The sequence below is a fragment of the Lissotriton helveticus genome, chromosome 3_1, assembly GCF_964261635.1.
Source record: "Lissotriton helveticus chromosome 3_1, aLisHel1.1, whole genome shotgun sequence".
Lineage (NCBI taxonomy): Eukaryota > Metazoa > Chordata > Amphibia > Caudata > Salamandridae > Lissotriton > Lissotriton helveticus.
Window position 1 is genome coordinate 1,396,281,574 of NC_136061.1, and position 17,089 is coordinate 1,396,298,662.

The following is a 17,089-nucleotide window of genomic DNA, read 5'->3' on the forward strand; positions in this document are numbered from 1 at the left end:
GGGTGCACCGGGAGAAGGAGACGAAGCGAACGAGTCTCCCTCGCCCCCCCCCAGGTGAGGGCATCGCAGCTGCACCCCAGCTGAACGTCCCGCTTTCACAAAACAGGGACCTCTTCCTTTCACTCCAAAGGGTCCCTTCCACTCTTGCAAACTCGACGGGAGTGGCCCCTGTAGGGCCTCAAAATGGCGTCTGGGTCCGCTGGAAGGTGGGCCCCGGCCACTAGAGTAACTTTGACCAGCAATATAACTCGAACATTTGCCCCCTGGAGCACGAGCCCCCATCTCCGACAGCATCTCCGCAGCCTTGAAGATCCTACAAAGGTCCCCGGCGGAACCTTCGGCCTTCGCAGGTTTCCGGTAAGGGACGGCTGCCTTGATCGCCAACGAAACAAACATGACATTGCCACACCCTCCGTTAGCATGAATTCTAGAACTGCCGAAAAGGACTCTGGTCCAAACTGCCAGTAATGGGAAACATTTCCCCTGATACTGCTTCCGGACTGAGCCGGCCCCGCCCAAAATGGCGCTGGTATCAATCGGAACTTACGAACACCTCGTGGTGTTCCTTCGCACTAATATAAACTTGATGTTCTGAGATTTTTGTGATCCTTTGTACACTTGGCTAGAAAAGACAAGGAGAACTCACTCGACGAACAGTATGAAAGAATCCCCATTACAAATGTTGATTACAAATGTACAATGTATTATATTTTTTATAACTGATGTAAACCTCATTTACGACGCACACGTACGGTATGCATATAGGAAATCTGATTACAGCTATTATGATTATGCTTCTAAATTATGAAAATAAATGCCCCCGAACCCCCAGCCAATTAATAGACGTTTTAGTTTCTTACAAATGAATGAGTAAAACTTTCCGATGTTTTTATTGCTGCAAACGACACCCCCCACTGTACGCACTTTAGCCATTGCCACGACCGGCCAAATACGACCGCACCCTCATAATCCACATGCTGAAATGATTTTGCAAAATAAAATTTTTGAAACTATGAACGGGTATTGCATGCTTTATTTTAAAAATGTGGGATCGGTGGGAAAGTTCTTTTCTGTGCACCCTACTCTGCTCTCTCTTTAAGGTTAAAAGAAGATGGTTGCCCAGCCCTGGAGGACGGATCGGATCGACAACACGACACTCCTCCTTCAAAGTACGCGACTGACCCATGAACTCTCGCGTAGAGGAAGACCTTGACTTCCAAGGATGGGTAAAACGAACGGTGTAAATGAGGGAATGTAAAAGGAGGGTGAAATAAAATAATGTAAATGTTATAAAGTACAACGTTCCAAAGTATCAGGGAACGGAGCTGACCCAAGAACCGAAGAACCTTAGAACGCCACAGCGTTAAAAGAGGTTTAAGGATCCCGATAGTAAAATACATCCTCTGACTAGATACCTCGCACTAGGCACCTCTGGTTTCCTTTTTACGTTTCCCCGTGCACGACCTATATGGACATACTACCCCCCCCCCTCGACTCCAGAAACCATATCCCCGGGGACCCTGCCCCGAGGAGGAAAGACGAGTAAGAGGTAAGTAAAGGACTTATGAATCCATGTATTTGAATATGCGCGAATGCTGTCTCCCCCACCCCCTTTTTCCTTCCCTCTGCAGGTTACATCAGAGATTACAGCCGAGGTGTGGCGAAGATCTGAAGCCTTGCCATGCCTAATACACGGAACGGACTAGTGCCGCAAGGTGGTGTCTAAGCACGCCTGCAAACTACTCACGTATCGAACAAACCTGAAAAATTAGCACAACCTGATAAAAAGTGATCACCCTTAAACCAGACCGGATGAATGAACCCATGTCACGTATGATGCGAAACTATGAGGGAATGTGTGTGTGTGACTGAGACGTTGACCCAACTGGTCGAAGGACCGAGAATGCGAGAAAGTGCGACAAAATGGTACCTCCTTTCTTCTTTCCTTTTTTCTCAAGGCACGTCCCCTCTACCCTGTCTAATGCTCAAACTGCATGATTACAAGATTCTAACGCAGACCCGTGAATGCCCTTTTTTACTGTGTAATGCACTAAATAGCCTTTCTTGAATACACTGCCACCCTCTCTGTTGCACGTGTACTATTTAGCCTGCCGTTACGCTCTCTCTCTCTCTCTCTCTCTCTCTCTCTCTCTCTCTCTCTCTCTCTCTCTCTCTCTCTCTCTCTCTCTCTCTCTCTCCCTCTATTTTTGCGCTCCCACTCTTCCGAGTGATTAACCCCGAAATTGGCAGATTGCCACCCCTAGCACACCACCTAATTGGCTTCAAATACCGTCAGTATTTGCACAAAAACTTGTCTTTAATACAATCACCCTGAGGCCGCGTCATTACCTCTCCTTTTCCGCCAGAAGTCAATGAGCCAAGGTTGGGCCGTAAGGGAAAGGACAGGTAAGACGGCAGAGGTTCCCTAATCTGACCCGAAATAAGGGAACTACGTGTCAAACGGCTCCTATGGTATAAAACAAGGACCTCAGAATACGCGACCCTCCCCTCCCCGAATTGTCCCAATACCCAAACCGAAAAAAAAAAAAAAAAAAAATGATCACCCCCGTTACCTCCCCTGTATATGTCCCTGGTTGCTTCCCATAAAACCCCTGTCCTTCCTAATTAAGTAATCGGGCTGTAAAAGGTTACTTAGGACCCAGAATGATGTTTTACAAGGTTAACAGACTAGTCCAAGGTAAAGAAATCATCAAAATGAACCCCGTAGTAGTTGAAAAGCAGGAGGCATCAATAAATAGGAAATGTTTAGCCATGTTCGTCTCTCAGCAAAATACCTGTGTAGTAAATAATTGTAAAGGAAAGTCATAGCAAATCCAACAGGCCCGCCACCGGTCGTTTCATATGCCAGTTGTGAGAACGAGCATTTTCATTCTTTGCCTGGAGCTGGGAGAGAAATAGACTTTTTGATTATCTTCATCTGCAAATTTTCTAAAGACTGTCTTTTCAAACTTGTTTAAGGGTACTGCTGTTGGAGGAGTGAAGGACCGGATGTGGGAGCACGAGGCCTGACTGCAGACTAAGGAACACCTGCGACATTAACCAAGGCGAGACCACGACAGAAAAGAGCTGCAGGACGAGGCACTATTTTCGACAACATGAGAAGAAAGGGTCGACCTGATGCCCCTGCTTGGTGTCCAGTGCCTGTCGACAAGTCCCCGCTCTCTGAATTCGGTCACATGCTCGCCTATTTGAAGTCTCTCGTTCCCCTAGTTTGTTCCTAATTTGGCCTTGCTCCATCCCCCTTTCCCTCTGACCTACCCTATGGACTGTTTTGTACGCTCTTCTTCCATCTGAACTTACTGACAATCACCTCAAAGGACACAGGGCGAAAAGGACCTTTCCGACCAGAAACGCGAGGAAAGGGTCGTGCCCTGCAACGCAGAACTTAGAACAGAGCTGGACTTGTAGCTCCACCGCCGGTGCTCAACAGCGCCAACGAAAGACCACAAAGAACAATGAGAACTCGTAAACTTCGAACATTTGACATCCTCAATCACCGTTTCTGCTATGCCTCATTTCTCTCCCAGCCGCCATTGTATTGATCCATGCTCCAATCCGAATCTGAAATATGTAATAACCTGCCCGTTCACGTTATGATATGTACTTGCTGCTCGCTACAGAACCGTTTTTTGTATTACATTCCTATGACTTTCCTGCTGAACAAGTTTATCAAAGTTTATCAAATAGGCCCACCTCCTGAAAACTAGAAATGTTAAAATGTATTGTTTACAACTCTTTTTACCTAGGGTTCCTACCATTTTCCTTCTCATGCCCACCACAATAGAACCGAGTAGAAAATGAACCAGCAAGATGTCTTGAATATGTTAAAGGGAGGACTGTTGAAAATTAGTACGTTTTGGTGAACATTATCTGCGCCATCTTGCCTCTTCCCCTGATGCCACACTTTTGTCGTGCGCGCCCGCCATTTTCTAAGATGCCCCGACCAGAACGAACCCTTTTTCATGCCGCTGGCCCCTGACATAGCCCTTCGCCTTCACTAAGCCTGCACGCTGGCCACCCCTTGCTTGCACCTGCCTTGGGTCATAAACCCCTCTTCGGCGCTGCTCTGCCCCAGGCCCTCATCCTGTTCCCAGCGCGACACCTCCCTGCTTTCCTTTCATGATCTCCGGCCCTTAGATGCAAACCCCCTTTTCCCCCGTGTGCCCGTTTTGTCCTCCCCGTTCCCAAGCCGACACCCAGCCCTGCCGATACCATCCTTGCCCCTCCCCGTACAATAGAAAGCTTCCCCCATCAAAGAATCCCCGGGTTGATCAAAGCCCCCACCCCATGAGACCCGATCAAACCCCCCACATTCCGTGAATCGGCGGATTATCCAGCTGCGCGATGCTCATCACCTGTTGTGACTAGGGTGGGGACTTCAACTGTAAATGTGTGTGGGAACGGGCCCAAAAGGGGAGTTCCGAGAATGTCTTTTCCGTACATCAAAGCTTTAACATGTATGTGTAATCTACAATAAAGTCATAAATGTGTGTATAAGAGGCCAGGCCTCAGGAATACAGTTAGAGCACCTCAGAACGATACCTTCTGTCCGTTTCGTTGTGTTCTCCTCCGGAGAGAATAAAAAAAACCTTGTTTCCTGCTTTCCAGTCTCCAGCGCCTGCCTCTTCATTGATTTAAATAACTAGAGGGTCACAGAGGCAATACCGCCGGGCAACTATCGATTGTCCCCGACCCGATTGAACTTTTTACAGTTTTTATTTTGAAATAGATATATAACTAAACAATCTAATACGATGTGTGCTTCTAATCATATACGGGACCTAACAGTCAAGGCAAACCTCTTCAACCTGATCTTGTAAAATCCAAGTGGCTGAATAATAAATAAGTGGCATTTAAAAGCAGGTTTCTAGTTTGTCTTCCTCCTTGTATGGTACCACTACAGTGCTTTTCCCTTTTACAAGAACTAAGGTTAGCAAAGAGTAACTGGGTCTAACCATATTATGGCTTCACCGGGATTACATATACTAAACAAGAGGTTGAACAATGTACAGTAATGTTCATCAAGTGCATCGAGTGAACAATTTGAATGAGGGGTTTAATAAGGAAGAATTATTTCCCATGCTACATGTTCATTGTTAAATCTCATTACTGAATTTATCACTTAACTGGGTCACTGTCCTACTCCTGTGATGGATCCTCACTACATACATAACTTGATTATTGAAACTGGAGATTGAATGCGTATTTTCAACGAGACAGTATTTATCCAGTGCTATAATTATAAGGTTCAATAACGAACCAGCATGTATTGTGGGCCAAAGTATTGAAACAAATCCCAAAAATGTGTTTATAGGATGCCATTTGTTCCTTTATACATAATCATTTCTCCCCGCATTTACTCACAGAAAGTCTTTACAAGTTCTATGTTCGGTAATCTCATTTGGCAATGTGTTCTATCGCAAACAATATTTGGATTATGTTTATAAAAACTTTATTTTTCTATAGCAATTTATATGGCACACCATAGGGTACCTCTGCCACTTAACAGTTGTTATTGGTACCTAATGTAACAATACTGGAAGGATACATCATCCTTGCAGTGGTTCAAAGTTATTATCTGCAGACCACTGTAGATACCAGGTGCCAGTGTTAAACTGACAGTTCTGTCTTGCTGGGCATTGCTAAACAGGGAAGCAAACATTTTGCTTTCAGACTTTTGCTTTTTCAGAGCACTTAGAATGAAAGCTACTGTTATAAAATGACTCAAAAGCATTTGTTTAACTGACTCCAGAAGGATGGAAAGGCTGCTATTTTGTGATTCAAACCTCTAACTTGTAAAGAAAATGCCAGACCTCAGATGGCAGCATTGGTACTAGTTTTTAGGACACCCAACCACAGATCATAACTAAAGACGTATTATCCTCCAAGAAAGACAAAGGAAAGTTTCCGAAGGGACTCATTGCTGACCAAGAGCCATAACTTACTGTACAGTGTTACTGTCAATTGCCCAATTTATAGCCAACTTTGTTTAACACCTGTAGTTGGTCAGAATTCACATTAGAGTGAAAGAAGCAGTTGAGCCAGCCACAAGATGTCCTGCAGTCTACTTTCACACCAACAAAACTTAGTATCATATTACTCACTTCAAACCCTGAATATACTCTCTGAAGGTCAATGAATCAAGAGCAATTCACATTCTATTCTTCACTCAAGAATGTGTTTTCATCCATTCCAATCAGCAGAACCTGAGAACCATAAGCACAGACCATGGAAAAAGGCATGGAAAACAAGTTAAATAATACAAGTAAACACATTATACCATCAGCACATTACTAAAAGCTCCCGTAGCCTATCGCAATGTCAACGCAAGATCAGCCAATACTCACTACAAGTATACAGTTGGATTAGGGACTCCAACCTAAAACCAAGAATCCTATATAAATGAGAAGTTGAGTCACATTTTTGAACTTCTAGTATTGAAAAGGATTGAATTTTCAGGTCAGACGAACAGCATGGAAGTGGAAATGCAGACATCATCATAAATAAACAATTGGAAAATAGTACAGCTACTTGGAAATTCTTGAAGTAGTGATGCAAATCTCATCAGTCAAGTCTATTCATAACCTCATTATATATCATCTCTTAAAAATAACACAAAATTCATTGAGCTGCTGGTAGAATACATCTCTCTAAATTACATGAGACTTCAACACAGATGGAGAAAATCACAACCATAAAAATGCAACCAGCACTGAGTGAATTTAAAAATGTGATAACCTTCAACGACACAGATCTTCTTTTACCCACATAGAGGAGAATATCCTGGATCTAATTTTTGATGATTCTGACCAAATAATATGTATATTTCTGTTGATGGGATTCTGCTATTGACTCTTTTTCTCCTTTCCTTTTTGATGTATATCGGTTGTGTGACATATGGGGGTATGGGATGTCGGTAGAGGGGTGGTTTACTTAATATTGAGTTTGACCTTACATGGGTGCCAGTTTGGTGTCCACAAAATGCTTCTTTTTGTTTAAACCGCAAAATAAAATATATTAAAAAAAAGAATACTAATATGTACATCTCGCGTTTGCATAAATTGGTCCAAGCACTTGCTGAGTCCATTTCATATCCAAATAAACATTTCCACACATAAAGAAACCCTCACCACCAAGACTAGAGTAAACCTTGAAAGAGTTAATGCCCAGATTTCTACAAGAACATCCATCCACAGATCCTGATTGGACTGCACTTTGAAACTAGATTAATTTCTGCCACTACATTATAGTGCAAGTCAACCATATTTACCTGGACTGATACCAACAGCTAGAATAATTCTGAAGTAAATGGGGAAAACGATTAAGGAATGGAAAAGCCTCTAAAAAACCTCCTTACTTTACATTATCTGAGAATAGATTAAAAGTCCATGATCCAATAGGCAAAAGCTGCCCACATTCAAGAAACAATCATGACTAAGACAAACTTCTCAAGTGCACTATTCACATTAAAACCAAGCATTGAAACCACAGCCCTGAACAACTTAAAGTGGCCTGCACAGAGCTATGTCAAATTTCTATGGCATTTTACTGACAAGATTAGGAAAATGAGAGAGAAATTTGCTCTGAAACCGACTCTACACAGCCTCCCATAAAAACGCTGCCCAACCTAGGAGTAATTCACTGCCAACCCTACTTCTCACATTAAGAAACCATTACATACCTCAAACCCAACAACTGTTTCAAAGACCGATCCTGGCCAAAACCATTAAGGACAACTACTACTTCTTTCTGGTTGCCTGGCCGAATCAAATAAATGCCTTCCTAAACCAAGGTTAACTCCCCTTACTAAAACAAACCAAATCATGTGCTTACCTAATAAACTTAGCTAAGATCTATCAAACTTGACTAACTTTTGTGCAGAATTCATCCTCCCTTTGCTCAGAAAAGTAATTTAAGAAGACGTATCAACCCAGCTGACTTTTTCTTAGAGATGGAATGACTTTTTTGTAAATCTTCAATCTGTCTTTAGGGCAGGTTTTGAAAATGGATTGGCAACTTTAAGCTATCTTCAGCATTCAAAATGATCAGATCAGCTAAGGAGGTTCCTTTCTGGAACACTGCATGGGCTCCAAAGGCACAATGAATCATTTAGTCTCTTTTACACAGAGCCTGATAAAACTGGCAAACACACATCACACACAACAAAAATAAGCTGGAGGGTTCTACAAGAATACTTTTTTGCTCCAACACTTTCCAAGATCTATGTAAATGTAAATGTAGTTGAGCTTATATAGCGCACAGCTACCCGCAGTGGGTTTCCCGGCGCTTGCTTAGGGAACCCGTCCTGGTATTCCCCTGTGAGATAGCAGGGTATCCACAAGGTGAAAGTCAGGCATCCCGCCGCGAGGGGCCGTTGTGGAGATTAAGCAAGCTATTGCCCAGAGTCGCAGAGTGTGAACCCGTGAGTCGAGGAGGCACCGGGGCGAGAATTATCGAGTCCGTGGAATTTTTAGTCTAAGGCCCGCCGAGGCGGGGAATTGAACCCTGGTCCAGGATCGATCTCAGCTTCCGGGTCTGCTGCCTCTAACCCCTGAGCCACACTTCTCCATCTACATGAATGACTACAGAGTTAATCTGCACCAATTTGCTGATGACAACCAACTATCTCAAAAATGTAAAAAAAATACTGCCTGTGACCCTTGCAAAATTGGATGAAAGAACTTCCCTCACCTAAACCCAGAAAAAAACAGCATTCATGTTACTACTTTCCCCATCCAGTTATACAGAGGGTTGTTAAATACTCTTCTGTAGATATCGAAATCCAACACATCTACTGCAAGCAAATAATACTTCATAGTTGACGCAGCCACACAATGTTTTTTACGAGTGTCCTTGAGTCAAAACCCCACCTCTTGGCCTACAGCAAACAAGTCAAGTTCCACATGCCCAAGCATTTCTTAACTCGTTCACTCAATCCATTCCAGCCCCAACCCAAGCTCAAAACTATAAATTGTCTTCAATATTCAAACAATTACATACCAGTGCATCAACCTGTTTGATCATCTGGATATAATCCAATCTTGTTATTAGTTGTGAAATGTTATTCTCCCTCATTATGATATAATAATTGTAGCTCACTTGTTTTGTTGTACAACATGTTCTTGCATGTGTTAAAGGAATAGTAAATAAATTAATAAATATGATGGTCTGCGAAAATACCTCTATTTTGTGGTAGAGTGGCACAAACCCAGGCTAAACGATTAGCCACAGCATCTTCGTATGAATGACGTTACTGAGTAAACTTGTGGTTAGTTCTTGCTTCATGTTGCCTTGCTGGTAGACATAAGGTGAACTGGGCAGCCATGTTAGGTGTTTCCATACCATTTAGTGTTGCTAGAAGTGACTATGTAATTGGAGACACCAGCCATGACAAACCATGGTAATGGAGACTGACAACAATTGAAATATGTAACCTAAATCCAGTTCCCCGCATACTAAACTGCAATTAAACAAATTTACTATGTAAAAAATCTTATATTATGACCAATATGGTTCCTGTTTATGGTCTCTACCACCCTTTGTGTCTAAATCATGCCATTTAAAACATTAAAATACTAAAATTAACCAAAAATAATAATAATGAATAAATAAAGCTGAGTGGTTCTTCTCTGTAGCACAGAGCTTTCCAAACTCTGTGTCGCGACACGGTACTGTGTCGCTAGCCATGTGTGGGTGTGTTGCACGACGACAACGAAACGCAGTCTACTCATCATGCGGGACGGTACTGCACATGTTAGAGAGACAGTACCTATTCCTGTGGAAGGTGGAAAGGAGCAGCATCGCGCTGCCATTCTCCCTCGGGCCTGGCGGTGAATAATATACTGGGGCGTGAATGTCAGGGGATGGGTCCACTGGCTTCTACCCTCCAGTGGGCCATTACGGGCACAGCCAGGGGTTCTTGGCCCGTTCAGTGGTTCGGTTACACCGCGGGCACAGCCAGGGGTCTAGGCCCATTCCCTGAAACGCGTATGGCACTCTGTGATGAATGGGGGGTGTGGACGCGATTGCCTTCACCTGCTGTAGGCACAGGGAGGGAGCACTGAGAGTCCATTCTCGTTGCTGAGAGGGAGATGGATCATGAAGGTGGTAAGTAGAATGTCAGGTAATGGGTCCGCCTGACTTCTGCCCTCCAGTGGGCCGTTACGGGTACAGCCAGGGGTCTAGGCCTGTTCTCCAAAACCGTAGGCATTGGATCGTTGTGGAGGGTGCTGCAGTATCACCCACGCAGAAGCAATTTTAATGGGCTATTAATGCATCAACCTGTAGTGGAGATACGAAATAAGTAAGCAGATTTGTAAAAAGTTAAACAGAGTCATTCATGATAAGTTCATTTGGCTCGATGTGGCAATTATCTTGTGTATCATAAGTTGTCTTAGCCTTCCTTGTCCACTTAACAAATCTTCCTCACAGTCTTGATATATGCATTACAACCTGATGGTCAACTCACGTAAGTCTCAAACCCAGATTGCTTTGTGTGGCATACAACAGACAATACACAATAAACTGCACTAGTGTGTCCTCAGATGAAACTTAAACTTACTTAAACAAGATGAGTCCTGTCTTCTCTTTCACTGCTCTTGGTATATTGATATGCAGGATATTTTACTTTGATTTGGATAAGGAATTGCAGGGTTTGAGAGTCAAAAAGTAAAGTTAGTCTTTGATGGTGGCTTCAAAAAGGCATAGGCTTTAAAAGAGATTATGGGTCATACATTTCTTTGACTTCCAAACACTTGTAAGATACTTCAGCCTCTGAAAATGAATGAAGTTCCTCGTGAGCAGTGTATGAATAAGCTTAAGGTTTGTGAAGATCAGGACTGGGAGTCTGATAACGCAGTCCTTTGCTGACTTATATGTTAACCATTTGGTCGTCAGCGCACCTTGGCAAAATTTTTTGTAGGTATACATTGATATCTAATAAAACAGATGGTACTCCGACCACCCCCTTTAAAAAATTTCAGAGCATCCTTCCCGGAACCGTATCAAAGCCAACCTCCAAATCAGTGAACTCAACAGAGGCTGACATGACCTGGAGAATTTGTTCTTATCTCTTATATGCAGTTAATATAACCTCCAGTTTGCTAGTAAAACTGAATTACCATGTCGTGAAATGATGAATGTCTAAAAATGCAGTTAATTTAACCTCCGGTTTACTAGAAAAACCGAATACCGTGTCCCTAAATAAGGCATGTCTAAAAAGTGTGTCACCAACATGAAAAGTTTGGAAAGCACTGCTCTAGCATATAGCTAGTTCAGCTCATTCTCTTCCACAATGTGCTGTGGAGCACAGTACAGAGATTAGAATGCTGCAGTCAGTGCCCTGTTCCAGGAGCCTTGTAGTGACTTCAGTTACAATCCATTTCAAGTGAACGGGAACACATTGTTCTAAGCATCTGCCAGAAAGAGTTGTGAACAAGTTTCATGCAAATGCGATAAGCAAGAGAATACTTATTTTGATTCCCCTTTTGAACACATACACCATGAAGTAGTTTTTGACTCATTATTACTTATTTGAGCACTTATTTTTGCTTATGTATCAAGGAAACAGAAAACTGATAGTGTTACATACTAACTTCTGATTAAATCAAATGTGTGTGAATGCCCAAAGCAATGTTCATCAGCATGAAGGGTTCACTTGAGCATTAACATGTCTGGAATTCGACCAAGCAGCAAGGCTAATCTTGAAAAGGCCAAATTTAAAATATAATATTCTAATTGGTTTGATGGAATGTGTTCTTACTAAAACGGATTGTAAAATGGATGAATTTAAATCCTGCTGTGAAACTCTCTTCCACTCCTGACACAATTAATAAGGGAGCTTCAATCGAATCGGTTGAAATCAAAAATAATATTTTCTTTAATTTCTGTCCAGATTTGCTTAACTTTGCTGCTTTATGGGAGGTCCTAAAAAGAGCCAGGACATTCCATCCTTCCTGGCTAGTCCTGGGCTGAATTATCATTGTAACTCTTCGTATCTAGCGTTTCCTGCATTTATTCTTATTGAAGTCTTGTTGTTCATGAATGTAATCCAGCTAGAGAAAAACAACCGTATAAAGGCAATTGTTGCTATATGAAAGCATATTTCTCTGTATTAAATTCACTAGACTGTAGTTTGTTAGGTGAAGGGCAGGGATAACCACTTAACGAGAGGTCAGTTTTTACTTTACGAGGAGGTTTTCGTTTGCAGACAGTGGCGGCGGCTCCTCCGCTAAGGCGGAGGAGCGTCGACTCACTGCTCACTGAGTGAGCAACTAAAAATGGAAAAATAAAATTATAATAACTTAACATTACTATAAATGGGGCGGGAGGGGCTGGGCTGTTTAGAGGCTGGGGGAGGAGGGGTGGCAACCTCCTAAGTGCGCATGAATGCTTGGTCGGTCCTCTGTGGCCGGCCAAAAATTAATTTGTGGAGCACATGCCCAGGGTCCCATTCCCCTAGCCACGACGCTCAAGACCAATCGCAACGCTGCATTGCAGCGTTGTGATTGGCTCAAGGTAGCCTGGGTGCTTCCAGCTTCCACAGAAGCCAGGAAGAGGATGAGAGGACAGAGGAAAGGCAGCGGCCGACTGCATCCTGGTAAGTGTTTTTTTTTAATGTATTTATAATTCTCTCCTGCCTGCTTGGTAGCAGCCGCTATTCTTTGCAGACCTTCACTTGTCTCCACGAAACTAGAAGTGAAGTAACAGGCGATTAACCACCAAGGTGGTAATATAGCGCTGCTCCAGCTCTTCAAATATTCAAGACACTAGTCAGTTTTAAACTGCGCCAGATAACTTCTCTTACATTGGCACATGCAGCGCTCGCTTCATGGGATAAGACCCTTTGTCCTTTTATCTCAATATTCCACCTTGTTTTCCATCCCTGCTTCTCCATTGTCACTGCTTTTATACATGCCTGGTCCTCCTTTCTCCTTTTTCTGCCTTTCTTCCTCAGGCTCAGGGTGAATGTATAATGATGAAAAATAAGCCCTGGTCCACAAAACGAGTTTGAGTGTCCACCACTTGCACCCAGAGTAAGCACTGCTTTGCTTTCCATGTGCCCCTTAAGTATCTTGTGTCAAACTGAGCGACAGGATAGGTAAAATGACATTTAAAACAAAAAATCAATAAAACCACTTACCTTGCGCTTGCCGCATCGAGGATGCGGCGAGCGCAAAGTAAGTGGATTTATTTATTTTTTTATTTCATTTTACCTATCCTTTCTCTTGTTGACTCCCCCCTACACACCGCTCTTAACTGTGCCGGCCACCACTGACACGGAAGATCTGACTGTGATGCACACATTTTTATGGCGGGGTGCCCCTTATACACGGGTCACTTGGTACTGCATTTACTGGCTGCTTTTTTTCAGTAAAACAGGGTTTCCAAAGTGAGGATTTTGCAACATTCACCAGAGTGCTTAAGTGTAACAGGAGCTTAGCCTACTCCATGTAGTTGATCGCCGGTTTTTCATTAGAGTGCTCTTTGTCAGTTAGTTATTGGGTGTATCATGCAGTTATTCTTTATCATGCACTATGTAGTTATTGTTCTCTGGCAGACTTCTCTATTTTGCTAATTAGCTTAGCTTATCTACGGCACATTTTATTGATGCTTAGCAGAGATTTGTTAAATGTTTATGTTTCGTTCTGTTAGCAATACGATGTCCTCCTGTACTTTGCTCTGCAAATATAAGAGCAAATTAGAAAAGCAGATTATAATTACAATTAATATCAAGTGGGTATGGTTGATTGTAATTTCCAGAGGGCTTGCCTGTATGTTCACAGTGCCTCATAAATGCTCAAACTCTGGGTTCTACTACTATGAAAAGGGTATATTCGAAAAGAATGTGCTTTCAAGCTTTCTACAAGGCAATGTTCGTGAAAGCAAGGGAGGGGTGATGCAAAGGTAAACTTGTCCCTGGCAGTCAAGAATCTAGGTGAGGAAACACTTGTGGAATGATACAGATGGAAAGATGGAACCTTAACTTATGACAATGAAAAGTCCATAACATTATCATGAAGCCTAATGCAACGTCCATTACAATCCATGGTTCATGCTATTAAAAATAAATTAATACAAATATGCTCCTTAACTTTATTTTGGGCGAAAACCATAAATTTGTACCCATGAACGAAGAATTACCTAATCTCCTGGCTAGGCCAAAATCAATTAATTTGATCTTTGTGCCAGTCTTGTTGACGCACATGATGTTTTCAGGTTTCAGGTCCAAGTGGACAATATGCTGCTGATGAATGTACTGGACTCCTTCTGAGATCTGCTTCATGTACTTGATGACTTCCCTCTCCGTGAGTTCAAAGTCTTCATCGATAATTCGTTCGAACAGCTCCCCTCCAGAAACACTAGAAACGATGCAAGGGAATGCGGTCAATTTTCATCAACAATATTGACAAGTAAATACAGAATCATACATGACATTGCAAATAAAACAATTGAATCATACTATTTATTGTTATCTTGGTTACACTTTTCTTACGCGGTAGACTTCAGTTATCAAAGCCTAACTTATTACCCCAGCCCTTCCATTCGTCTTACTTTGAAAATCTTTTTTTAATGATACTTTTATGCATCAAAGAGATTAGAAATAATATAAGAGAGTAGGGATGTTACAGCTCCACCTACTCTTCTTTCATTATGATTGAGGGGTCCCTTCTCTCCCCTATACACAACATTAGCCATGGAGAAAGGCAGCCCTCTCAGTTAGGAGTAAAGAAAAAGCAAACCGGTCAGAGCAGGAAGCCATGGAGAAGGGGGTCTGCAGTGCCTGCCCGTTCCCATAAATTACCTGGGGTTTGAGAGATCACGTCAGTCGGGGATCACCTCCTTGGCTTGCCCACCTGCCCTCTGAGTTTGTCGACTACAAGTTCAGCATAGATCGGTGGATCTCAAGCCACATGACCGGCTAAGCCAGACTCACTGCTGCTGTGTTGTGTGATTACAAAGGAACAGTGGCACCTTACAACACAGATAAGTACAACAGATCAACACAGTATATAATAAATACTGTGTTATATAATTCTTATTGAAGAATATATTTGATTTTATATCAGAAAAAACACAAAAGAAAGTAGGATAGTGTCAAGAAATTAGAAGAACTCAGGCTTAAACAAACATACATGGCCAAGACACAATCAATAGTTAGGTAAAAAAAAATGGTAAGAGCACCACTGCACCAGTATACAGTAGTTATATTGAGCAATTTTTTGTCAAGATGCTAGAGTCTACTGTGTTTCGAGCCCATAGAGAATGCCTGCTTATCAAGCAGCTATTGCGGTGGGTATGGCCACGATGGTCCAAGGTAGGTCAGTAATCATCCATGTATGAATGGAGGGCCTAACATTGATAATAAAGAGGAAGACAAGCCCATTGCATAGCGGGTGTCTGATGCCAGTCAATGAAGAAATGAATACTGACATTTCTGGAGGTTTCCGAGGACAGCCTGGATCTGTGCGAAAAATGGTGTCCTAGGGCTGCTTGAATATGTCCGATTTGGTAATTACCAGGATGCGGTAGCCAATAGGAGTGTGCCTATAGAGGAACAAAAGGTACCAGCGGGCAAGTCCATACGGAGTGGCCTCGTGGAGCTCTAACTATTTCTCTAAACTATCCCACATTTTTTGTGTTTTCCCCATTTTTTTTATTTTATCAAATAACATTTTTTATTCTCCCATAGGAATGATATGACACAGTCTTTATTATATCAGTGTGTTGATCTGTTATGCTTATCTGTATAGTAAGGGACCACTGTTCCTTTATAATTACTGGTACCCAAGTTCCCTCTCAGATCTATTGGGCTACCTTGTCTCTTGTAAATATGCTGTGTTGTGTGTGGCAAGCTACTCTTATTTTTAGGTCAACAGACAGAGGACCAGCGCTGCACCCCATCTGCCTTTCAGCTCTAAAAAACTACTATACTACAAAGAAAGCGCACAGGAAGTGAGAGAAGGGGGAGACATTGCTTAATAATCTGCAGACAAGTTAAGCCAGAAGTAAAGATGGATCTCAAACTGGTCCATCAGATGACTGCAAAGCATCCAAATGGATACATGTTTGACATGAGAGAATGGGGTGATTAAGGGGCACATGCATCAAGGTAGGCAATTGCGATTCCATAATTGCGATTATTAAGGAATCGCAATTATAGAATCGCAATTGCCTATTCATGCAGGTTTTGCTAAAATATTAGCGATTCCTACATATTCCTTAATTGCGAATAGCAAATTGCGATTCGCAATTAAGGAATAGCTTCCCATTCATTCCGATGGGCCTTGAGGCCCATAGGAATGAATGGAAATTGCATTCGCACTTTGCGAGTACCAAATAGGTACTCGCAAATTGCGCATGCAAATTCAAGGGTGCAAAAAGGCTAACCTGATACACTGTCGAAATGTGGATGTGTGCACGTGGTTTCACACATGCCCTAAGGGCATGTGTGTGCGCCACATGGCACTTTGAAAAATGCACTTTTGTGCATTTTTCATAGTTTTGCAAATTACCATCAACTTGCAGTTGATGGTAATTTGCGTTTCCTAAATGCGAAGTCGCATTTAGGAAATGCTTGTTACATTTCAAATAGGGAATCACAATGTGCGATTCCCTAAATGCATTTGCAATTTAGGTAATCGCAAAATTTGCGATTCCCTAAATTGCGAATTTGCATTTGGGTTGATGCATCCCAAATGCAAAAATACCGGTCGCAAAAGGTTTGATTCTGCAAATCGGCCCGTTTGTGATTGGTATTTCATTGATGCATGTGCCCCTTAGTCTTTGAAATGTGTCATTCTAGTTCTGTCTCTTGCAACTTTTTGGAAATGTCAAGAGGGAATTCCTACCACTTTCATACACTCTTGCTTTCTCTTTGATATTTCATATTTGTTTATAAATCAAACCCAGAAGTACAACACACACACTCTTTTGTTCGTTTCCTCTTCCCTAGAGCTAGTATATATCCAGATGTTGAATCATTAACACCTAATCACCGGAAAATTTCGAGAACTTTCTCTTCAGTGTAATGATATCTAGTTGGAGTCCAATACATTAGGTTTGATTC

General features: G+C 42.3%; 1 protein-coding gene across 2 annotated transcripts in view; it reads right to left on the reverse strand.

Annotated features, from left to right (window-relative positions):
* The window catches only part of MYLK (myosin light chain kinase), a 1,918,108-nt gene that overhangs the window by 133,395 nt on the left and 1,767,624 nt on the right, over window positions 1-17,089 (reverse strand). For both annotated transcript variants that reach the window (XM_078682035.1, XM_078682036.1), the window contains one exon: window positions 14,164-14,381. In XM_078682035.1, the coding sequence (XP_078538161.1) occupies window positions 14,164-14,381 (218 nt within the window). The remainder of the gene's footprint in view (window positions 1-14,163; window positions 14,382-17,089) is intronic.